General features: G+C 36.4%; 1 protein-coding gene across 17 annotated transcripts in view; it reads right to left on the reverse strand.

Moving 5' to 3' along the window:
• GOLGB1 (golgin B1) overlaps positions 1–26,195 on the reverse strand; it is a 90,095-nt gene that overhangs the window by 44,833 nt on the left and 19,067 nt on the right. For 5 of the 17 annotated variants that reach the window (XM_008950475.6, XM_003825174.7, XM_008950474.6 and 2 more), the window contains exons 2-10: positions 22,444–22,541; positions 21,431–21,583; positions 20,756–20,908; positions 18,507–18,635; positions 13,844–13,960; positions 11,227–11,349; positions 9,971–10,084; positions 8,320–8,722; positions 6,454–6,569 (exon numbers count right to left, since the gene is read on the reverse strand). In XM_008950475.6, coding sequence (XP_008948723.3) covers positions 6,454–6,569; positions 8,320–8,722; positions 9,971–10,084; positions 11,227–11,349; positions 13,844–13,960; positions 18,507–18,635; positions 20,756–20,908; positions 21,431–21,583; positions 22,444–22,539 — 1,404 coding nt within the window. In that variant the 5' untranslated portion in view covers positions 22,540–22,541. Of the gene's footprint in view, positions 1–6,453; positions 6,570–8,319; positions 8,723–9,970; positions 10,085–11,226; positions 11,350–13,843; positions 13,961–18,506; positions 18,636–20,755; positions 20,909–21,430; positions 21,584–22,415; positions 22,544–26,195 lie in introns of those variants that run through there. The other 12 variants (XM_055110339.2, XM_008950477.6, XM_055110338.2 and 9 more) reach the window with 4 other exon arrangements.

The following is a 26,195-nucleotide window of genomic DNA, read 5'->3' on the forward strand; positions in this document are numbered from 1 at the left end:
CCAGGAGTTAGTTTGAGGCCAGCCTGGGCAACATAGTGAGACCTTGTCTCTACAAAAAAAAAAAATTTGCCAGGCATGGTGGCACATGCCTGTGGTCCCAGCTATTCAGGAGGCTGAGGTGAGAGGATTGCTTGAGCCCAGGAAGTTAAGGCTATAGTGAGCTGTGATCATGTGACTGCACTCCAGCCTGGGTGAGAGAACAAGACCCTGTTTCAAAAAACAAATGAACAAACACACAAAACCCTCTTTAAACTGTATACTTTTAAATGTGTACACATTACTGTATGTCAAGTATACCTTTTTATACTTAATAGAGCTGTTTAAAAGAAAAAGTTGTCAATAAATGAAAATTAAATTCAAGAAACTTCTAATTATTGAATAGAAGGCAGGAAAAAAGAAGAAGGGAAAACAGAGGGGAAAAAACAGAAAGCAAAATGGTAGACCTAAATCCAATCACATCAATAATTACATTAAAAGGACTAGGCACTCCAATCACAAAGAAGAGAAGAAATAAAAAAGTATAACCCAACTATATGTTGCCTTCAAGACATTTACTTCAAAGAAAAACAAGTTAAAAGTAAAAGGATAGAAAAGAATATACCATTCAAGCAATAAACATAAGACAGAATTATTTTATTAATGCCAGATACAGAGAAATGTAAATAAAGAAGAATTACTACAGATAGAGTAACATTTTGTAAGTGAAAAAAGGAACATTTTATTGAAAAATAAATGTGTATGTACTAATAACAGAGATTCCAATTACCAAGAAGCAAAAAATGACTACATTAAAAGGAGAAACAGACAATTCCACAGTCATAGTTGGAGATTTCAACCCCCTCTTAGCAAATGTTTCAATAACCAGACAAAAGTCAAAGACAAAGATAACCTGAACAATACTATGATTTAAGTGCTATTTGTAGAACATTACATCCAGTAACTACAGAATACACACTATTTACAAGTGTACAAGGTATGTTCACCAAGACACCATATGCTGTGTCATAAAATAGGTCTCAATAAATTTCAAAGGATTGAAGTCACATAAAACATATTCTCTGATCATAATGAAATTATATTAGAAATCAGTAAGATATCTAGAAATAAAACCAAGTATCTGGATATTCTACAACAACGTGTTTATTTAGAACACACTTCTAAACAATCCATGGTCAATGAAAAAATCACAGAGAAACTTAGAAAAATGTTCAAAAACTGAAATGATTAAAAAACCACAACATAACAAGCTATGCTTAGAGGGAACTGTGTTAACTTTAAATGTTCATATGAGAAAAGAAGACTTGAAATCTTTGATATAAAGTTTTACCTTAAGAAGCTATAAAAAGAAGAGCAAAGTAAATCCAAGTAAGCAGAAAGAAATACTAAAGAGTAGAAATCAATGAAAATGAAAATAATCAGCAACAGAGAAAATTAACAAGACCAAAAGTGGTTCTTTGAAAAGATGGGGGAAAAAAGCTGAATAAATTCTAGATAGACTGATGAAGAAAATGAAGCACAAATTAACAACAGCAGGGATCAGCGCTTACAGGCATTAAAAGGATAAAAAGTAAACATTGTAACCAACATTATGACAAAAATAGAACATCTTCAATGAAATAGACAAAACCCCAGGAAAAAAAAAAAAAAAAAAGCCCAAACAAACCAAAACTAGCACCGGGTGGAAAAAAAAAAATCTTATTATTAGCCTTATATCTGTAAAGGAAATTCAATTCATTATCAAAACCTTCCTAAAACTCCAGACTCAGATGGTTTCACTGGTGAATTCTTTTAAAAAAAAGTATTTAAAAAATTATTTTCAAAAACCGAAATAATACCAATCACATACAAACTCTCATAAAATAGAAAGAAAGGAAACACTCCCAGAAAATAGAAAAGGGAACATATTATGAGGCTGCCATACCCTTAATACCAAAACCTGATAAAGATATTATAAAACAAGAAAACTGTAGACTAATATCCTTCATAAATAAGAACACAAAAATCCTTCACAAAATATTAGCAAATCAAATTCAGTACTATAGAAAAAGGATAATACAGTTAACTCTTGAATATGGGTTTGAACTACATGAGTTCACTTATATGCACATTTTTTTCAACAAATGTATTGGGGTTGGGTGTGGTGGCTCATGCCTATAATTCCAGCATCTTGGGAGGCCAAGGGAGGGGGATTGCTTGAGTTCCAGAAGTTCTATACCAGCCTGGGCAACATGATGAAATTCCATTTCCACCAATAAATAAATAACAAACAAACACATAAAAATAGCCGGGCATGGTGGCATGTGCCTGTAGTCCCAACTACTTAGGAGGCTGAGGCGGGAGGATCACTTAAGCCCAGGAGGTTGAGGCTGCAGTGAGCTGTCATCACACCACTACACTCCAGCCTGGGTGATGGAGTGACTCTGTCTCAAAACAAAAAAATAAGTAAAATTTTAAAAAAAGAAAAAAAAAAAAAGGCCAGGCGCAGTGGCTCACGCCTGTAATGTCAGCACTTTGGGAGGCCAAGACGGGTAGATCACCAATGGTTAGGAGGTATGGTTAGGAGTTTCAGACCAGCCTGGCCAACATGGCAAAACCCTGTCTCTACTAAAAGTAACAAAAATTAGCCGGGGGTGTTGGTGGACACCTGTAGTCCCAACTACCTGGGAGGCTGAGGCGGGAGAATCGCTTCAACCTGGGAAATGTAGGCTGCAGTGAGCTGAGATCACACCACTGCACTCCAGCATGGGCAACAGTGAAACTCCATCTCAAAAAATAAATAAATAGAAAAATTTTTAGGAGGATTGCTACAACTAGACATTTGTTATTACTCATAGAAGAACCACATAGCCTAGAAATATCAAAAAAAATTAAGAGAAAGTTTATTTTAAAAATTAAGAAAAAATTAAGAAATATCAAAAAAACTAAGAGAAAAATTCCTCTACAAGATTGAGGATGATCTGATAGAGGAAATTCCTTAAAAACCTAAAACTAGTATTACAGCCAATGGTAAATTATGGAACACTTTCCTCTTAGATTAGAAACAATGCAAGAAAGTCCAGTCTCACCACTTCTATTAAACAGTGTACTGGAGGCATAAAAATTAGAAAGAAGTAAAATTTGTCTTTATTTTCAGATGACATGATTGCTTACATAGAAAATCCTAGAGAATCTACAAAAAGAGACTAAAACCAATAAAATTAATTTGTTTATCAAGGTCATAGAATATAAGCTTAATAAAATTCAGTTGTATACTTACATATTAGCATACATTGGAAAATGAAATAAAAATAATTCCATCTATAATAGTATCAAAAATATTAACTACTTCAGAATAAATGTTATAATGTGCATAATTTCTCCAATGAAAACTACAAAACACTGCTGAAAGAAATTAAAGATCTAAATAAATGGAGATATATACTATATTCGTAGATTTAAAAGTACAGTAGTGTTGTCAATTCTTAAACTGATCAATAGACTCCACACAATACCAATTCAAAATCTCATCTGTCTTTTTTTAAAAAGTAGAATTTGAGAAGCTGATTGTATAATTTATGTGGAAAGGACCTGGAATAGTCAAAGCAATCTTGAAAAGAAGAACAAAGTTGGAGGACTTATACTATTAATACTTGACTTCAAGACTAACAACAAACTACAATAATGAAGACCGTGATACTGGCATAGGGACTGACAAATAGATCAATATAACAGAACAGAAAATTCAGAAATAGATGTATTAGTCTTTGATTTGCAACAAAGGTACCAAAAGAATCCAATGAGGAAAGTAAAGTCTCCTTACGAAATGGTGCTGAAACAACGAAATATCCGTACAGGAAAAAACAAAACAACTTGACCTTCACCTTACAACACACACAAAAATTCATTTGAGATTCAGAGACTTCAAATGAAAAACTAAAACCATAAAGCTTGTGGAAGAAAGCATTAAGAGAATATCTTCATAAACTGGGGCTAAGCAAAGGTTTCACAGACAGGACACAGAAAAAAAAAACAATAAAAAATGATAAATAATTAAGTTCATCAAAATTTAAAAGTGTGTGCTAATGAAAAGATATCATAATGAAAATGAATAGGCAAGCCACAAAGCCACAGCATGGGAGAAAATATTCACCAAACATATATGATAATAGATTGGCATTCAGAATATATAAAGAATTCCTACTTGATAATAAAAAGACAAAGAACTCAATTTTAAGAATGGGGAAATGATGTGAACAGACACTTCACCAACAGAAGGTGTACATATGGCTAAGAATCTCAAGAAAAAAAGTTCAACATAATTTGTCATCAGGGAAATGCAAATTTAAACCACAATGAAATACCACTACATACCCATTAGAATGGCTAAAATGTTTTAAAACTGACACCACCAAATCTTGGAGAAGATGTGGAACAAATGGAACTCTCATATATTTTAGGTGGGAGTATAAAATAGTACAACCACAGCCAGGTGCGGTGGCTCATGCCTGTAATCCCAGCACTTTGGGAGGCTGAGGTGGGCGGATCACGAGGTCAGGAGTTTGAGACCAGCCTGGCCAACATGGTGAAACCCTGTCTCTACTAAAAATACAAAAATTAGCCGGGCGTGGTGGTGGGTACCTGTAATCCCAGCTACTTGGGAGGCTGAGGCAGGAGAATTGCCTGAACCCGGGAGGTCGAGGTTGCAGTGAGCCGAGATTGCACCACTGTTCTCCAGCATGGGCGACAGACCAAGACTCCGTCTTGGAAAAAAAAAATAGTACAACCACTTTGGGAAAAGACCTGGCAGTTCCTTATAAAGCTAAATACATAGGTACTCTATGACCCAGCAAAGCAATTCCTCAACTAGTATTTACTGAAGATAAATGAAAACATACGTCCACATAACTATTTGTATGAGAATGTTCATAGCAGTTTGATTCATAATAGCCAAAGCATGAAAAAGCCCAGGTGTCCATCAATAGGCAAATGCAGTACAATCATGCAAAAGGAAAATTCAGCATGTTCATAAAATAAAATACTTCTCAGCAATATTAAAGATTAAATTATAATACATGCACAATATGGATGAATCTCCAAATATGCTGAGTAAAAGCTTTACACATAAGAGGACCTATTGTATGGTTAAATGTATATGATGCTGTAAAACAGGCAAAATTAATCTATGGTGAAAAATCAGTAGTTGTCTTTGGAGGGGAAGGGTGAGGATGACTGTAAAGGGGTATAGGGATACTTTGTGAGGTGATGGTAATGTGATATATCTTGAATAGGGGTTTGGGTAACACAGGTGTATGCATTTGACAAAACTCAAGGAATGGTATACTTCAGATCTGTGCATTTAAAAGGTTTGTAAATCTTACCTCAAAAGAAAAAGAACAATTATAAATAAATATTAAAATATAGTCAATGATATGAATGCTGACAAATTTAGAGAGAAATGTACTGATGTCCACAACTTACAGTGAAATGTATTATAAATTTAAGATGAACTGATGGATGGGCAGAGGGATGAATAAATAGATAGACATTTGATAAAGCAAACGTGGTAAAATGTTAATGATAGAATTCAGATGGTGGGTATACAGATGTTCGCTACAAAACTCTTTCAACTTATTTGAATGGTTGGAAAATGTCTTAACAAAACATTGGAGGAAAAAGTCGAGAATGGGAGAACAGAAGAGACTGGAAAGCCTAGATGCTAGAAACCAAGAGGCAAAAATTTTTATCAGTGGACAGCACAGCCCAGGAACGACAGGACTCTGCTGACCAATATGTTTGTGAGTTTGGAAGGGTATAATCTTACAATGGAGATGACTGAATCTAGTTATCTCAACTTGACATTAGTCAATTAAGAACATCAAACTAACTGCCTTCATTCTGATATTCAGGCTCAATCAGCCTGAATCAGCCTTCGATGATTATAATCTAGCTCTCTACAGAGATTTTTGTAGATGAAAGAAAGAATATACTGGCCAATAAGAAGCTACTTGGCCATTATATATTTTTTTACTGTTAATTAATTAATGGGAAAAATATAATTTCCATAGTAGACTTTTAAGTTTGATTAGACTGACTCGTGTTCACTAAACCTGATCAAATCTTAGTTTACCAAAAAAAAAAAAAAAAAAAAAAAGACTTCCAAACTGGGAAAATTAACTACAGAAGCAAAAGTAATGATTCATCTCCGATACAAATTGTTAAGACCTTAGAATCAGAAAGGCTTCTGAGACCATGGTATTTGTTATCTATTATTTTCTCATTCTTTATTGTTGAAACACTGCATTAATGCCTTTCATGATTCCTTTCAAATAGAATTGTCCTCAAAAAAGTATTTTTTCAGGCAGAAAAAACAGAAGGTTTATATAGCTCTCTGGAATAAATCCTCATTAGAGCACCGAAGTACAGATACAGCAAAGACAAACAGTTAATATTCATAAGAAGTTCACATTTAATTACCTGTGTGCCCTCATTATAAACATCTGGGAAAGAAGTCTGAGATGCTGTTTCATGTTGTTGCAAGGGCAGTCTATTTAGAAATTGGCTAATTTCTTTGGATTTTTGCTGGAGCTGATCTAAGGAAAAGAAAAAAAATAAATGTAATATTTGCTTCAAGTCTGAAATGTAGTTATTATTATCTTCTAAAGATACACTGTATGCTGTTTACTAGTTTAGTTACCTTAGTTAAAATTACGATGCCAATGACAACATTATTATTAGCTAAATGTTAAATGTTCTCAAGAACCAAAGGACACCTCAGTAAATCACTTCCTTCAAAAGTAAAATAAAATAGGCCTAGGCACTTTTTTTTCTTTTTTTTTTTTGATACGGAGTCTCCCTCTGTTGCCTAAGCTGGAGTGCAGTGGTGCGATCTCGGCTCACTGTAACCTCTGACTCATGGGTTCAAGGATTCTCTTGCCTCAGCCTTCCAAGTAGCCAGGATTACAGGCATGCGTCACCATGCCTGGCTAATTTTTTTTTGTTTTTTTTTGTATCTTTAGTAGAGATGGGGTTTCACCATGTTGGCCAGGCTGGTCTCGAACTCCTGACCTCAGGTAATCCCCCCCACCTTGACCTCCCCAAAGTGCTGGAATAGCAGGCGTGGGGAGGCCTAGCCCTAGGCATTCATTTTCCCTTTCCCCCTTGAAAATGGCTTTAGGGTTTTTGTTTTCTTCACTCTCGACTTACGTATTATGGATCCCACCAAGATTCCACCACATGGTTTTAAACATCAACATGCTTAAGAGAACAGCTTGCTCATGTAACACCCTGGTCTTGTGTGATGCCCTTCAAAACTGTCTGGCTAGGGCACAATGGCTCACGCCTGTAATCCCAGCACTTTGGGAGGCCGAGGCGGGCAGATCACCTGAGTTAAGGAGTTCGAGACCAGCCTGACCAACATGGAGAAGCCCCGTCTCTACTAAAAATACAAAATTAGCCAGGTATGGTGGCGCATGCCTGTAATCCAAGCTACTTGGGAGGCTGAGGCAGGAGAATCACTTGAACCCAGGAGGCAGAGGTTGCAGTGAGCCGAGATCATGCCATTGCACTCCATCCTGGGCAACAAGAGTGAAACTCTGTCACAAAAAAAAAACAAAAAACAAAACTGTCTGGCTAACATTCAGTTATTCAATACAAATTTTCAACTTAATTCTTTCTAAAATCTTTCCTTTATGTCTATGTCAATATATTAGTAAAGGTTATAATTTGGGGAAGAGGATTGGTGAGATGGAGTATTGGTGTTGAGGAAGTTTCACTTTTTAATTTATAAAGTTCTAAAATATTCAATTTTTTATAGGCACATATTACTTTTATAATAACACATTTTTAAAAAGTTTCCTTTATACCTTCATAAAGGATAAATTTTCACCTGTAAGACAAGAAATCAGGTGAAAAGAGATTTTCACCTATAAGAAAAGCACTGAGATCCATCCTTCTTTAGATTTATGGATAACTCCATGCAATTTAGTCTCCTAACCTATGCACCTAGATCTGGCCTGAGTTTTCCAAAAACTAATTCAAATCCTACTCGTTTCAGTCATTGAATCCTTCAGATCAGTCATATTTAACGTAGCATTCTATTTAATATCTGGAACATCACTATCACATTTTTAGTATTGTAATGATAATTATAATATTAAGAAAGATTATAGCCAGTCAGAGGCAAGAAAAATGCATCAAGAAGTTTAGAAGAGCTGTTTTTCTCAGTCCTTCTATTGGTTCAATTGGTTTGAGTAAAGATTTCATTAACAGATCCCTGAAAATATGAAATACAAGCCATTCAGGTGGTAGAGATGTGGACTTCAAAAGCAATCAGCTACTGACCTTCCAGTTGCTGAATGGTCTGGGCTGACTGAACTGCCTGTTCATTCTTATCTTGGAGAAGCTTTGAATTTTGATCCTTTAGAGCATCACAGGCAGACTGCAGCTCTTGTCCAGTTTTTTGAAGACTCAAAATATGAGAGGTCTTCTCTTCCATTTCTGCTTTGTGCTTCTGCTCCAAAGCACTATACCGAGACTCTAGTTCAGCCTGGGCTTGGCCTGCTTGCTCAAACTGTTCTAAAAGATGACGCATTTCTTCCTGCAGATTATGGAAGGATAATCTTCTCTCTGCCACTTCAAGTTCCATCTTTTCCAGTAGAATCTTGGACTCCTCTCTTTCTGTTTCCACAGTGTTCCTCAAAGTATTATGCTCAGCTTCCATCTGCTGTAACTGCTGAGAGAGAATCTAAGAAAAAAGACAAAGTCTCATGAGCCATAAATACATTATTTCATTTCAACAAGCATTGTAAAGTGCTTTTTCTTGTAGGATGGAAAAAAATGGGAACATGTTTCTATGCTAGAGAGAAAGCCCTTCTCAAGAAGGAGAGTTGAAAATTAAGAAGAGAGGAGATGGCTGACTCCCCAGCAGCACACAGGCACCCAGAAAAACAAACAGAGAATGTGGACTATAGCACCAATTCTGCATTATGATGAGACTACTTGGATGTGACAGGATAGGAACACAAGGAATCCAAGGGGTAGAAAAAAGGTAGTTCAAATTGTCAAGCATGGGTCTATATAGGACACAGAAAGGAGCAAGGGTAAGGAAGAATTAACATACTAGAGAAGCAAAGTGGAATTCAATGGAATTCAATGAGAATGAAGATCAGGACAATATAAGAAAGAAAATGGCAGGATGGATTATAGTCAGATCAGCATTACTGATTACCTTCATATTCAAGGGAATATTGCAGAACGAGATCATTTCAATCTAACAGAAGGTCAATTTACAAAAACAAGAAAAGATGGGCTGTACATAAAGCACAAAAACCATTCAAGACAGAGAAAAGTAACTGATGAAAAAGAAACTCACTAAAGGATAATACAGGTCAAGTATCCCTTATTCTAAATGCTTGGGACCAGAAGTATTTTAGTTTTCCATTTTTTTCAGATTGTGGAATATCTTGGATATCTTGGGATGGGACGCAAGTCTAAACATGAAATTCATTTGTTTCATATACATCGTATACACATAGCCTAAAGATAATTTTATACAGTATTTTAAATGATTTTGTGCATATTTGCCTTTGATCTGTTACCCTGTTCCACAAGGTCAGTTGTGGCATTTTCCACTTGTGGTGTCATGTTGGTGCTCAGAAAGTTTCAGATTTTGCAGCATTTTGGATTTTCAGATTAGGCGTACTCAATCTGTATGACATTCTAGATAAACTAGGACCCTAGATCTAAAATGGCAAAGGGAAAGAGCAACAATAAAGAAGTGCAATGTATGCTCCATGAGGGAAAGAACTGTATTTAGTTTTGCTCATAATTGTACTGCATCCCCACCACTTAAGTACGAGGTATTTGTTGAAAGAATGAATAAATGGCATCAATTCTCTGAAGACTTTAAATAGGCTTTTATATCTACTGCCTGGCAAACGAAAGTGGAAATGAATACCCTCCAAGGCAGGAAGTAAAGATTAAAAGGCAGTACCTGGTTTCTCTGCTCAGCAGCAGTCAGCTCCTGTTGCAGCAAGTCAACGACCTGAGCACGGCCCACCAAGGATTCTTCGTGTTCCTCAAGCTTCCTTTGCAGCACCCTCAATTTCTGAGAAGAAAACATTTTAGACATAATATGCTAACAAATGAGTGCTTGTATTTGCTTATCTTTCAAAATGTCATGTAGATTTGTGTACTTAAATTTTGGGGTGTTGAAAATGACAGTTTAAAGAGTGGGAGACCAGCATGCCATGCTCCCCATCCAGCAGCAACGAAGACTCTCCAAAATGTCTTCTCCAGAGCACCAACAACAACCAGACCCAGACACAAGCAAGTCCCTGAATTAGGGAGCCTCTTTAAAAATTAGAAAAAACAATAACACATATCTGCCTTCAAAATCATACAGTTAATAACCTGTACCTAGATAGCATAGGTACATGTACATCTTACCCACCCAAGAGAACATTCTCTGCAGGCAAGAATCATTTCTCTTCTCCTAGTTTCATGCACTGGGCAGGCACTTGAAAAACACTTGTTGAATAAATAAAGCAATGATACACATATACAATTAGTATTCTACTTAATAATATGTTGTATTCTAAAACTTTATTTAGTGGTGCATTCTGAAAGATTGCTTAGAACTTAAAAGTTTCCGTTCTAATTAATTCTAATTAATTTTCAATCTAATTAAACAGATCAAACATAAAGTATCACTGAAGTGCCTTTCAGTACCACACTGCACTACACACTAAGTGAAATAAAATACTTTGAGTTAGTAGATGGTGAACTCAAATACAATGAAACCAATTTTCCAAATCTACTCAAATTTTTTTAAAAAAGAATTACTGATCTAATAAAAGACTTCATGTCTTCAAAATCATTCTTTTTCTTCTCTAATTTTTTAAATATTTAAAACTGACTTCATTGATTTGAAGCTTTGGGTTAGGTGTGTAATGCACAAAGGTAGCTATAATCAGAAAACTGAAGAGAAACCAATTTTTGACTACCACATAAATTCACCAACTAAACTCAGCTTTTGAGCACCAAGAACCTGATTAGAGGGGTAAAAGGCAAGAAAAGGATAAGAAAAAATAAATAATTTTTATGCAACAGAAGACAAGGACACAAAAGAGGCCAATAAGGAAAACACTAACACCAAGTGAAGAGCAGTGGGTAAGGGTAGGAAATTGGCTGTGATGGATTAAATATTAACCAAAATGACAGTCATTCTACCGAGTTTTAGCAACACACCTGTTGCATCTCTGTTTCCACATCTGCCTGGGTTACTAACTGAAGAAGCTCATCTTCATGAAGACGAACTTGTGTTTCAAAGCGGGCATCTTTCTCTCGGACCACCTGCTGCATGGAACTCAACTGAAGACACATACCAGAGAAACTATGCAAGTTACACTCCCCGAATATTGCACAAATAAAACTCACAGACTACTTTCCAAGACAGACACTGAGACTTGATAGTAGCTTTTTAAAGTGAAATTTTGATTGTCAAGGATGAGGATGTTGGAAGAGAGATAGGCTGGACAGTAACTATGAAATGCGAGAGAAAGCCTATTTTCAAATTCAGAAGTTAGCCTAAACATAAATTTTGATCAAAAATCATATGTTCATGGTTACTAGAAATGTTTTAAATATACAAGAAGTGTATTTTTTAAAGTTCTAAAAAGATTAAGATATTAAACACATAAGGTGAAGTTAAGTTAGATTTCTATTAAACCCTGGACACTTCTTGCTCATGGCTGAAAAGCTTTCAGTAAAATTCTCATGCCCTATAAATGAAAATTCAAACTAACATATCATTTATTCAAGATTCTCTACAACTGGAAATACCAATCTATCTTTCTAGTCTTATTTTCAAAGAATTGCTTCTACCAAAGAACCTCATGTGCTTCTAAATCCACACCACCTCCCCAGACAGCTGTTTTCAGCTGTCATTACTTGCAGCCTTCTTGATCATGCTCATTTTTAACTGGCTCTGAACAGAATGAAATGGAAATAAATGGACTGATGGTGAGCTGCTCAGTATCAGTGCTTCCGTCTTGTTTTTAGGTTGTGAGTGTGTGCATCTGCTTATTCATCTCCTTAAGTTCTATGGTGGAGCATGCTGCTTAGCTGTTAGCTTGCCCATTTTGCATTGGTCCTTTACTGCTGATATCTCAGTTTGTGACACCTTGAATCAAACTTTGGCTCTCTTTTTTGGTAGGAGAAAAAAAAATCCTCAGAATGTTTTTATTATCTGAATTGTGACCTCACTAGGAATTTGGACTCTTGTGTTTCAAGTGTGTAGGCACTGGAGTCTTTCATTAGCCAAACATCTCTAACTCCTTTCCCATAAATGTTCCATATTCTTTTCCTTCTCTGCAGTTTTGCTCACACCGTTCCCCATCACTGAAATATCTCCCCCAGCTTGTCTGGAATATTATCTATATATCATGGTTTTGCCTAAATCCCAACTTTTCCGTGTAATTTTCCTTAACTGTCATACTCACAGTAACCTCTTTCGCCTCCCAAAATATTTTGTTTGTATTGCTGCTTGCTTTGGCACTTATTCGGAAAGCCTTAAATTACCATGAATCTCTTAACACATGTACGTATCTTGGCTTTCCATATTTTAGCAACACATAGGTTAAAAACCATATTTTGTATTTCTTCATCCTGCACTGTATATAGTGCTTATACATAAAAAGGACACAATAAAAAATAAATAAAAATTTTAAAAAGGACACAATAAAAGCTAATAGGTAAAACCAAGAATTTCAGGATATACAATTTTAACTGTACACATAGCAGTAGGCCAACCACAGAGAGAAGGCACTACTAATACCACAAATTATTAATAAAGTAAACACCTAATGGATAATTAGCTATGTACAAAGGTACTTCAGGGAAAAAAATCTTTCATGATTCATAAGCATTCCCCCACCGCTGCCCCCCACCCCCCCCAAAAAATTACAGTGCCTGTAATCCCAGCACTTTGGGAGGCCGAGGTGTGAGGATCACTTGAACTCAGGAGTGCAAGGCCTGCCTGGGCAACATATTGAGAACCTGTCTCTTCAAAAAATGTAAAAAATTTAGCCAGATGCGGTGGCACATGCCTGTAGTCCCAGCTACTTGGGAGGCTGAGGTGAGTGAGAGGATGGCTTGAGCCCAGGAGATTGAGGCTGCAGTGAGCTATGATTGTACCACTTGTACTCCAGCTTGGGCAACAGAGTGAGACCCAATTTCAAAAATAAATATGTGGGAGTGCGTGGCCAACCAAGAAACCTAGAAAAATAGAAAAAGTTGAGGATGCCAATCCAAATGGTCTGGTCTTGACAGATGAAAAAAATGGGAAGAAGAATGTCACATACTGGTGCCATTTAACATAAAATCACATGACCTACACCACTTTCCCATTACAGGCTCACTAAGTAATCTAACTATAATTTATTTCCTATTAAGATAGATATTATTTTGGGAAAGAATGAACCTAATTATTTTTATTTCTTTTGGTTTACTTATTGGTCTCTTTTGAACTCAGCATGAGTCCATTCCTAAAAGACTGAATCTCTGTCTGCTATTAAAATTAAGTTTCTGGACATGCAGAACTAAGAAACAGTCATCAATTAGGCTATAGAAAATTCATCAAGGTAAATAACACATTGTGAGGTTTTCTGGTGTTCCCTAATGACACACTTACCTACCACACATCTCCTAATCTCTTCTACTACATATCCTTCTAATTTCTAGTGCAACACCCATGCTACTATACTTTTATCTACTAGGATTTTTTAAAGTGACTCACTGAATTGACTTGTGCATAATAACCCACTGGACTTCATGGCTCTTTATCCTAATTTTGTGAGGTCCCTACCTGTGCAGCTTGTTCTGCCTGTGTCTGGCTGAGCTGGGCTTGTAAAGTGCTAATGAATTCTTCCTTCTCCTGGAGCTGTTGCTTCATCATTACAAATTCTTCCATCTCTGTAGAACTCTTATCAAACCGAAGACATAGAAGGAAAAAAAAATTATTTAAGCAAAAGAATGAGCATTATTAATTCTTTGACCTCCCTTTCTTGCTTAACCTAAATGCCTACCATATTTCCTTCTAGTTTCCATTGAACCCAAAAGGAAATTGCATGCATTATCAAAATTTTATTTGTCAGAAGAAGACAGAAGCAGTAGTGGCAATTTTTCAATTTCTCTGACTCCTCACATAGAGACAGCACAAGATAGTAAAACCAAAAAAACCACAGATAACATTTACAGTAAAATTAGGCAGACCGTCCTAAAAACCCTAAAATATAAGCTAATAAGGACAAACCACCAAAACCCACAAGAACTACATTGTATTAGAGTCTTACATTGTGTAAGAAAAAGAAGGCAGCAAAAGAGTGAAATCTGATGGGTCTGAGAAAGGGACAGCCCTAAACAGCCAATGTATTTATTTGCTGGAATGAACAGCTGGCCAATTTTAGAATAGTGGCAGGGCTTTGCCATTCTTTAATACTAGGTAAATGCAAGGGGTGCACAGTAAGGTAAGAAGGACTAAAAGGGCTAGAGCAATCTAGGCCCCCTGAACTCTCACAACTGACTCATCATGGCTCCCTTCTGAGACATGAACCTGTACTAAGAAGAAACTGCGAGGAGTGAAATAAAAATTATGCAGAAAAGGAATTAAAGAGACAGAAGAAAGAGGTCTACAAACATATTGTATAATTCAGTATCAACTAGCCACATGTGGATATAGAGGGCTTAAAATGGGTCTGATAGAAAAGAAGTATTTTTAATTTTTAACATTATTTAATTTTAATTTGAAAACTGAAATATAGATTATTTTTCCATTAAGTACAACTTTGTTTTGGCATGACTATATTTCATCTTATCTGTTGCATCATGTAAGTTACTGTTGAGGTGCTGCACAAGCAACAAGTGTATATGCAGTTGGTATCAATGGGTTGATTCAGTTTAACATTTTTCTAGACCCCTATATAACACTGTAATATGTTTATTTGTATACTTAATGCAGACAGCATTAGTAACAGTTGATACCAATTTAATCATAACTAATAATTAAATTGCAATATAAACATTTATTATAATTGAATTATTTTCCAAGTTCAAAAATAAATATAGACACATTTCAAAATTTAAAATGAAGGCCTTCTATTGTTGTATAGTTGGTTCCTTTTCACTTCTAAGTAGTATTCCAGTGTGTGGATATACCACAGTTTAAATATTTCCCTATTGATGGGCATGTGAGTTGTTTCCAGTCTTTAATTATTACAAATAAACCTATTACTATTGGACAGTGCTGGCATAAACCAAGTGAAGGGCAGAAGGAAGAAAGCCAGGAAATCTCAGAAATCCGGCTCCCATATCTTTGAACACAACACAAAAACAATAGAAAAAGGAAGTCTGTTAAGAAAAGCTTTCCTGAATCAAGCCTCCTTCCAAATAGAGGTTTAGGAGAATAAATTTGACACAAAAATAAGGAACAGAAAAGGATGAAGGTCATATCCCATTTAAGTTACTATTAAAAAAACAGAGTAGCCCCACTAGCAAGAGGATCCTCACCAGATGCAGCCTCTCACCCTTGGTCTTCTCAGCCTCCATAACTTCTTATGAATTACCCAGTTTCAGGTATTCTGTTACACGCAAGAGAAAACGGACTAAAAAGGAAAACTGGTATTGACAAGTGGGGTCATCGTTGATAATGATTATTTGAAAATGTGGAAGCAGTTTTGGAACTGGGTAATGGGCAGAGGCTGGAAGAATTCTGAGGAACTAGCTCAAAAAAAAAAAAATGCCTAGATTCTGATGAGGGCTTAGAAGATAAGACAACTACAGAAAGCTTAGCACTCCTTGGAGATTGGTTAAGCGGTTGTGACCACAATGCTGATAGAAACATAAATAGTAAAGCCCATTCTGGTGAGGCTTCAGACAGAAATGAGGAACAAAGTATCAGAAACTAGAGTAAAGCCCAGCCTTGCTATAAATTAGCAATGAACTTGGCTGAACTTGTCCAGTTTTTATATGGCCAAGAACTTTGTAGAAGGCTGAGCTTGAGAGTGATGAACTAGGGTATATGGCAGGAGAAAATTTTAAGCAGCAAACTGCTTGAGCTGCTATGTGGTTACTTCTATCTGCTTACAGTGAACAGAGAAAAAGAAAACAGAGCAAAAAAAAAAAAAAAAATTGGAAAATTTGCAACCTGGCCATGTGGTAAAGAATGGAGATTTCAGGATGGGAATCCAAGAATGCACAGCCACCACTTGCTAAAGAAATTAACACGGCTAAAAGGGAGCCAGTTTCTAAAAGTCAAGACAATGGGAAAAAGCCCTAAAGGCATTTCAGAATGCATTTTAGAAATCTTTAAGGCTGCCCCAACAGCCCCCATCACAGGCCCAAAGCCCTAAGAGGACAGAATGGTTTCTGTGAATAGGCCCTGAGATACCACTGCTCTGTGCCACTTCAGGATACTGCTCCTTGCAGCCCAGCTGTTCTGGTTAGTGCAAAGCAGCCCCAGGTATGGCTCATGCCACAGCTCAAAAGGTACGAGTTGTAAAACTTGGTAACATCCACATGGTGCTAATTCTGCAGGCTTACAGAAAGCAAGAGCTGTGGAGGCTTGGTAGTCTCCACTTACATGTCGAAGGATGTCATCAATAGCCAGGGGGCTCAGGCAGAGGCTTGTCTTGAGGCAGAACCACCACAGAGAGCCCCACTAGAGCAATGCCAAGGGGAAATGAGGGGTTGGAATTGCCCTGCAGAGTCCCCACTAGAGTAATGCCTAGTGGAACCACGGTGTGGGACTACCACTGCCATACCAGAACTATAGAGCTACCAGTGTGCAATGCAAAGTCAGCCTGGGAATGCTGGCTGGACTAAGCCCAGCAAAGCCATAGGGACAGAACTGCCTGAGGTCTCGGGGACCCAACCCCTGTACCTGCAGAGGATGCTGAAAATGGAGTAAAAGAAGATTATTCTGGAATTTTAAGGCCCAATGTCTACTCTCTTGGTTTTCAAACTTGCTTGGGGTCTGTTACTCTCTTTCTTCTTGCCTAGTTCTCCCTTTTAGAATGAGAATGTGAACCCTATGCTTGTCCTACCATTGTATCTTGGAGGAAGATAATGTGTTTTTATTTCACAGGCTCACAGAAATTGGTGCAGGAATGAGCTAAGACTTTGGGGCTGTGGGGATGCAATTAATGTATTTGTATGTGAGAAGAATATGAGTTTTGGAGAGCCAAGGGTGGAAGGCTATGATGTGAATGTCCCCTCTAAAACTCACGTTGAAACTGAATCCCCAGTGTGACAAGAGGCCTTTAAGAAAGGACTGGTTCAGGAGGTCTCTGAACTCAGCAATGAATTAACACATTCACAGATTAATGGATTAATGGGTTGTCATAGAAGGGGAACTGGTAGCTTTATAAGAAGAAGAGAGACCTGAGCTGGCAAATTAGCACACTCAGCCCCCTCACTATGTGATGACTTGCACTGCCTTGCGACACCACTGAGAGCCCTATCAGCAAGAAGACCCTCACCAGATGCAGTCCCTCAACTTTAGACTTCTCAGCCTCCATAAATGTAAGAAATAAATTCTTTTATTTAAATTAAATTAAATTTCTGTTATTATAAATTAAAAACAAAACTAAGGAGCAGAATGATATGATTATAGGTGATAAAAGCATACCAGAGGCACACTAAAAAAAAAAAAAAATCAAAATTGCAATCTATTCCAAAAAGTTTTTAAAAATTAAGAAAATTATACAGGCCAGGCATGGTGGCTCACACCTGTAATCCCAGCACTTTGGGAGGCCCAGGCAGGTGGATCACTTGAGGTCAGGAGTTCCAGACCAGCCTAGCTAACAGGGTGAAACCCCATTTCTACTAAAAATACAAAAAATTAGCCAGGCATGGTGGTGCATGCCTGTAATCCCAGCTACTCGGGAGGCTGAGGCAGGAGAATTGCTTGAACCTGGCAAGCAGAGGTTACAGAGAGCTGAGACTGTACTGCTCCACTCCAGCCTGGCCAACAGAGTGAGACCCTGTCTCAAAAAAAAAAAAAAAAAAAAAAAAAGAAAAGAAAAGAAAAAAAATTATACAGAGATGAGAGAAAAACATAAATCAGATTTAGAAAAATCAGAAATGAGGTGACTGAACTCATGAAAAATCCAATAGAAAAGAAAAAATCATTGCAGTATAGAAGATAAAAAAACAGAAAAAACACAAAAACAAACAAAAAATAGAAGGCCTAAAGTGAAATAAAACAACAAACAAAAAAAAAAACTTAAAATATGTGAAACCATATATTGAAAGAGTATACTGGGTATCTATGAATAACAACTAAAAATGACAAACACCAATGCATATTCTAATAAAATTACCAGACAAGAAGAAATGAAGAAAAGAAGGAGACTGATATATACATAGATAAATGCCCATTGTGCATCTAGAAAAATGTATTTGTCACATAATAATCCATTGGTTTTAGTGATTCATTAACCTAATGATTATGAAGTAACTTCCACCCCTACCTGTGCAGGTTGTTCTGCCTGTGCCTGAGTAAGCTGGGCTTGCAAAGTGCTGATTAGTTCCTCCTTCTCCTGGAGCTTATGTTTTATCTTTTCTATTTCCATCTCTTCCTCTGTAGAACTCTTGTCATGCTGAAAATGCAGGAGATAAAGTCATTATTTAAAAGAATTACAATTAATATATATTTGATATTTTCTTCTAATTTTTCATTTACAACCATTTAGTTATAATTTTATTAAACTGATGGGAGCAAGAAAAACCAGCTGATCTAACAAATAAGAAATCTTAGGGTTGTCCAGTTTTTGTATGGCCAAGCAGTTCCTGTTAGACCTACCCTCCCTCACATAATAGCTATAAACTGTGAAATACATACATATATATATATATATATATATATATTTTTTTTTTTTTCCCCTCACACCAAGCATGTGAACCCAAAACTGTGGACAATATAGAAAACAGCTATCTGAAAATACTGGAGAGCAACCAAAAGCAGGAAGATACTGGAGGGGATGTGATAATTGGAAGAAATGGTACCGAGTTTCCCATTTTGACAGCTTTTATTCTGAGGGCAAAACCAGTCAGTGCCATGCAGGACTAAACCTTAATAGAAAACCCGAAGTCTTGTTGCCTTGAAGAATCAAGGAGAGAGCTCAGGAAACTATAGCTGTTGCTAAGTGAGAAGCAACACATCAGAAAAGAGCCAGTGAGGGGAAATCCAATTTTTTCAATAATCTATTTTTTTTTCCAAAAGCTCTCCCTTAGACTGAGATTCTGCCTCTTTGTAAATTTAGTCCCTCCCAACCCCCTAAACAAAGCTATTTCTGCTTACTGGAATTACAAAGAATACTTTTATACTTTCACATAAGTCAGTCAAGCACCTGAGGACTGTTGTCATTTCTTCAACTATACTTTCCACAGAATACCTAGCTCTGTATTGAGTATATAATAGTTAAAGGGTTGCTATGACTGATTGCTGAAACTTAGAAATCATTTCTTTAACAGAGAAAGAAAATGAGCTCTAAGACATTACTGCTTTAAGGTCTCAGAGCTAAAAATTAAATTAAAAAGCAGAGTATAAAATGGATAATTTAAAAATCTGACATCATAGCTGAGGAGAAGCTGGAGGGAACAAAGCAGTATGAGGAGAGAGGTTGGTGCTACCACAGTGAGGGGAAGAGAACTGACAGAGGAAAAACCAAAAGGAAAAGAAGGATCAAGGTGAAATTATTTGAGAAGATTGAGAAAAGCTTTTAAAATAGGCTTCAAGAAGTTAAATAAGGTTATCAATTCAGGGAAAGTAATGTTCTCTGATCATTAGGCCCTGAGAGGAAAGACTAAGCAGGAACTGGGTCACTAACTAGCGATCCCAAAGGTTGTGCCTAGAAAACTGATTAAAATCTCATTTCCCAAGAACTAAGGATACTAGCAGGTCAAAGCAAAACAAAATGAAACTAAAAAAATAAAAAGATTTCTTACACACGGTGAAGTCTAGGCTCACTCTATAACTACAGTATGCATGTGATATGCCTGCCTCCATATAATCTGTATCAAACTCTCCACAAAACTGAAGTTTCTTGTTCTCTAAATAGCTGACTGAATGTGAATATGTGGAGTTTAACCATACAGGAAAGATAATGAAAATTTGAGTACTGGGACAATATTCCTCACAGGGCAGTACTTTCCTTATTCCTCCTCTGTATCTCCAACCTTAAACTGCTTTGTTGGCTGCAGTCATAAACCTAGTGAGCCTCCCTTTTAGAGAGTCCAAGGTAATTCAGCTGATTCAGCCCACATGCATGAAGCTTTAATCCACCACTATGTGACTATATATGAGGACACAGAATATTCTGTGTTAAGTCATTGAATTAAAAAGTTTCAGAGCTGGAAGAAACCTTAGAGATAATCTAGTTTAATCTTCTAATCAATGATGAAACTCCTCCAAAAGGTATGTTTCCCTCCTCTCTAAATGCCTCACTTCAGTACTTATTTCTTTCTGTGAGCCTTTTTTAATCCCTGAAAGTCCAGGTCACAACTGGCATTTCATATCCATGTTTTCTGTAGGTCTTTCATTCTCCCTGTGTGTGGCCTACAGTCCAGCTGAACTACAAGCTCTATAAGAAAAAAAAAACCAAAACATTATTTAGTGCTGTATCATTTTAGCATCCTAAATGTTTGTGATTGGTGAAGATCTGCTGTATTGGTAGGTTTTTTCAACTTAGGAAATATACACTACACCCAGTCACCATACCTTGGAAAGTTGCTCCTCTGACTGAGGTTCTGTAGGCAGAACAGTCCCTCCTTGTGCTTTCATTTCTTCTATGTATTTATTCAAAGAAGTTAATTTGGCCTTCGCATGAAGTTTTAGTTTTTTAATTTTGTTATCAGCAGCTTTTCTTTCTTCCTGCCCAAAAACAATGATGGTAAATACATAAATGTTTATTCCCCTCTTATCTAGCACATACTAAAAGTTATTTTTATTACTTTCAGAGACAGGGTATCTCTCTGTCACCAGGGCTGGAGTGCAGTGGCACAATCACAACTCACTGCAGCCTCTAACTCCCAGGCTCAAGCGATCCTCCTATCTCAGCCTCCAGAGTAGCTGGGACTACAGGTGCCCAATACCATGCCCAGCTAATATTTTTTAAATTTTTTTTTGTGGAGACAGGGTCTCACTATGTTGCCCAGGCTGATCTCGAACTCCTGGCCTCAAGAAATCCTCCCATCTCAGCCTCCCAAAATGCTGGGATTACAGGTGTGAGCTACCACACCCGACCCAAAAGTTATTTTCAGTAGGCATAAGGTTACAGTACTAGGGAGATAATCAGATTCCCTAATAATCTAAGTGGAGACAAAAATTAAAGTGAGTAGTGTATCATCTGTCCTTTATCAAATGCTCCACAAGAAAGGATAAAAACAATAGTACCTGTAGAGCTTCATCTTTCTGCTGCAGTTGAACATCCTTCTGTCTAATAATATCTTTTAGCTCCACCACCAATTGCTCTGCATAAGCCAGGCGCTCCTGAACATCTTCTTGTGTAGTATTATTAAATTCCATGTCAGATTCTTGGTGTAATTCCTAATATTTAGGAAAAAAGTTGCCAGTGCACCAGGAAAAGGTATTAGCTTCCCAACAGGAGTTTCTTCATTCCAACTTTTTATGTTTTGCCCAATTCATATTCTTGTTAACTTAAGAATCTAACTCTGATCCAATAATAATCATTATCATAGCCATTACAATATATTAAGTATTTTATAAATGTTAAGCATTTTACAAACATTATCCCATTTAAGGTATTATTATCCTAATTTTACCAAAGAGAAAAATAAAGGAAAGCAAAAATCATAAACCAGTAAGGGTAAAAGGCCAAAAGTTAAAATTAAGAGAGTAGTTAAGTAAAACTCTCTTAACCACTAAGCATTACTTCTTGTCTTTTCAGAAAACTAAGAAGTTTTATTAATTCCTTATGTGGACTTCAGAAAATATAATACATACTGCCAATTTGTATCATCTTAAAAAAAAAAGAAAATACAATACAAACTATAGGAGAAGTGGTAAATGAAATTACAAAGCAAACAGATATTCTGAAACCCAAAAGGTGTTCCAGTTTCCTCATTTGTCACTTAGACCTTTCCTGTGGAAAAGGAATAGCCAAGGATGAGAACAAAGGACTTAAAACACTCTGGCACCAAACAAGGCCCGGGGAGACAAATGAGAAAGCCCTTTCAAATTGTATCCAGGACTTGTTTCCCATCACTGTGGCTTTTAAGCTAAAAACTTACAAGAGAAGGATCACTTATAAAATTTCAATATTTTTCTTAATCCTCGCTTCACCTAGTACCAGGGAGGCTTCGCACACCCTTCTATCTTAAATTATTTTCCTTAGAAGAACACAGAACATATGTCTTACCAGTTTAAATCAGAACAGAACTACTCACAGGGTCTAAGGGAGCCCTCATATTCTGATCAGTGTCATCATCTCCTGATAATTCATGCAAAACAACATTTGCTAATCCTGATAATCGGCTCAGCATTTCTGTAGGAAAAGAAGGGGGGAAAAAACCTAAGAATCAGCAAAATGAACATAGGCTTCTCCTATATTGATAACCATATCATCCGTGAATGAAAAAAGAATACTGTACAGGGGATTTGTATTAGACACAGTCTGCAGCACAATGATGTCTTCAAAAAGGCATTTGAGTACTTCCAGTGTAGTCACACGCTGTTCTTTTCAGTGGCAATTGTACAGAGGTTATCACCATCACTAACATCATTTCTAAAATAAAATGTAAGTACCTAATCGTTAAACATTAATACAATGTTAAATACCAATCTATAATTGTTAAATACACCTTAAAGGTAGTTTTTATCTTTAATGCCCTTCTTTCACAGTAGTTTCACTTACAAACATGAATTTCTTTTTTCTTTTTCTTTCTTTTTTTTTTTTTGAGACAGGGTCTTGCTCTGTCATGCAGGCTGGAGTACAGGGACGCAATCTCAGCCCACTGCAACCTCTGCTTTCTGGGCTCAAGCGATCCTGCCACCTCAGCCTTTCGAGTAGCTGAGACTACAGGCACATGCCTAAACATGAATGTCTTATTCTTTCTTCCTCTGTCAGACTGTTATTCTCTCCCACTTGTTCAAATAAACTCCATGATACTGCAACATTTTTCTTTTTATGTGCCCCATGAACCCCATTCTTTCAGAAAGCTTTCTTGATAAACCATGTGGCTTTGCTAAAATTTAAATATAAACTTTGTTCAAAATGTACAGCATTAAATGCATATATTAGAAAAGGAGGAAGGACAGAAATCAGTAACCTATGATTCTTCTATAGAAAATTAGAAAAAGAAGAACAAATTACAGCCAGTGTAAGCAGAAAAATAAAAATAAAAATCAGAGTAGAAATTAATAAAAATAGAAAAATAGAGAATATCAATAAAACCAAAAGTTGATTATCTGAAAAGATCAATAAAATTGATAAAACTCTAGTCAAGATGACCAAGAAAAAAACAGAGAAGACACAAATTACTGGCATCATAAATGAAAGAGGAAACATCATTAATGACCTAACATACATTAAAAGATAATAAACACTACAAATAGCCCTATACTTTTAAGTTCATCCATGTAGATAAAATGGGTCAGTTCACTGAAAGATTCAAGCTACCAAAAGCTCAAGAAGAAATAGAGAACCTGAATATAAATGAGTAGATGTGTGTGGGTGCATGTGTGTGTACAGACACACACACACATATATATATACACACATATAAATATGAAATTGAATTCATACATTAAAAACCGTCTAAAAAAAGAAAACTCCAGATCAAGGTGGCTTCATTAGTAGGTAACAACAAACATTTAAGGAATAATACCAATTTTATATAATCTATGCCAGAAGATAGAAAAGGAAGGAACACCTTCTAACTTATTTTACCAGACCAGCATTGCCCTAATACTAAAAGCAGACAAAGATATTACAAGAAAACTAAAGACCAATGTTCCTCATGGTCACAGTCAACAAAATATTCAAATAATCCATAAAATATTAGCTAATTAAATCCAGTAATATATAAAAAGATAATACATCACAACCAAGTGGGGTTCAAGAAATGTAATGCTAATTCAAAATATGAAAATCAATGTAATTCACCATATTAATAGACTAAATAAGGAAAACCACATAATATCAATAGATTGAGAAAAAGCATTTGACACATTTCAATATCTATTCATGATTATGAATTCACAATAAGAATAATTCATTCTCAGCAAACTAAGAAGTGAATTTCCTCAACCTAATAAAGGGCATCTTTAAAAAACTTACAGCCAACATAATTAATGGTGAGAAACTGAATGTTCTCACCATATGAGAAACAAGGCAAAGATGTCTCTTACTACTTCTATGTAACACTATACTGGAAGTCCCAGCCAATGCAACAAGCAAGAAAAAGAAAAGAAATACAAATTGGAAAGGAAGAAATAAAACTGTCTCAACTAGCAAAATGATTGTCCATGTAGACTTTCCTTAAAAAGCAACTCCTAGAATAAGTGAATTCAGCAAGGTTGCAGGATACAAAGTCACTATATAAAAGTCAACTGCAGGCCAGGTGCGGTAGCTCACGCCTGTAATCCCAGCACTTTGGGAGGCCGGGGCGGGCGGATCACGAGGTCAGGAGATCGACACCACCTTGGCTAACACTGTGAAACTCCAACTCTACTAAAAATACAAAAAATTAGCCGGGTGTGGTGGCGGGTGCCTATAGTCCCAGCTACTCTGGAGGCTGAGGCAGGAGAATGGCGTGAACCCAGGAGGTGGAGCTTGCAGTGAGCCTAGATTGCTCCGTCTCAAAAAAAAAAAAAAAAAAAAAAAAAAAAAAGTCAACTGCATTCCCATTACAATGAACAAGAGGAATTTGAAACCAATAAGAATACCATTTACAACAGCACTGAATAAACAGAGCAGGACTTGGGTAAACAGCTAACAAAATATATGCAGAATTTGCTGAATGCTGAAAACTATTGAAAACCCGAGGAAGACATAAAAAATCTAAATAAATGTAGAAATAAAACATATACATGTATTTGAACTCTATAATGTTAAAGTATCAATTCTCCCCATTTTGACCTATAAAATTAGTGCAATTCCAAACTTAATCCCAGCAAGCTTTTAGTAAACATCAAAAAGCTGACTCTAAAACATATGAAAAGGCAAGGAGTGTGGAAATTACTCACTACAATTACAAGACAGGGCAGCACTGGTGAAAGCATAGACACACAGATAAATGGAACAAAATGGAGAGCCTAGAAATAGACACATACAAATCGAGTCAACTGATTTTTAACAAAGGTACAAATGCAATTAAGTTGAGAAAGGACAATCTTTTCAATAAATGGTTATGGAACAATTGGACATCTGAAAAAGAGTGAACCTTGACATACAACTCACACCTTATACAAAGCATATCTCAAAATGGATCAGAGACCTAAACTTAAATTGTAAAGGTTTTAGAAATAAACATAGGAGAACATTTTTGTGACGCTGAATTTGGCAATGAGCTTTTAGACACCAAAAAAGCACAATATATTATAAAAAATATTGATTAAAAATTTATCAAAACATACAACTTTTGCTCTGTGAAGACAATGTTAAGAAAATGAAAAGACAAGTCACTGAAGCCAGGCGTGGTGGCTCACACCTGTAATCCCAGCACTTTGGGAGGCTGAGGCAAGCAGATCAGTTGAGGCCAGGAGTTCAAGACCAGCCTGGCCAACATGGCAAAACCCCACCTCTACTAAAAATACAAAAATAAGCTGGGCGTGATGGCGCATGCCTGTAGTCCCAGCTACTCAGGAGGCTGAGGCACAAGAATCGGTTGAACCTGGAAGGCATGGATTGCAGTGAGCTGAGATCATGCCACTGCACTCCAGTCTAGGCAACAGAGCAAGACTCTGTCTCAGAAAAAAAAAAAAAAAAAAAAAGACAAGTCATAGATTAGGAGAAAATATTTACAAATAGCATATCCAGTAAATAACTTGTATCCAGAATCTAAAACAATAAAAATATCTTAAAACTCAACATCAATAAAGTAAAACACCTGATAAAGAAATGTGCAAGAGATGTGAATAGATACTTCACCAAAGAAGATAGATGGATGGTAAATAAATATATGAAAAGATGCTTAAG

Source organism: Pan paniscus, chromosome 2 (genome assembly GCF_029289425.2).
Source record: "Pan paniscus chromosome 2, NHGRI_mPanPan1-v2.0_pri, whole genome shotgun sequence".
In the NCBI taxonomy this organism is placed as follows: Eukaryota; Metazoa; Chordata; class Mammalia; order Primates; family Hominidae; genus Pan; species Pan paniscus.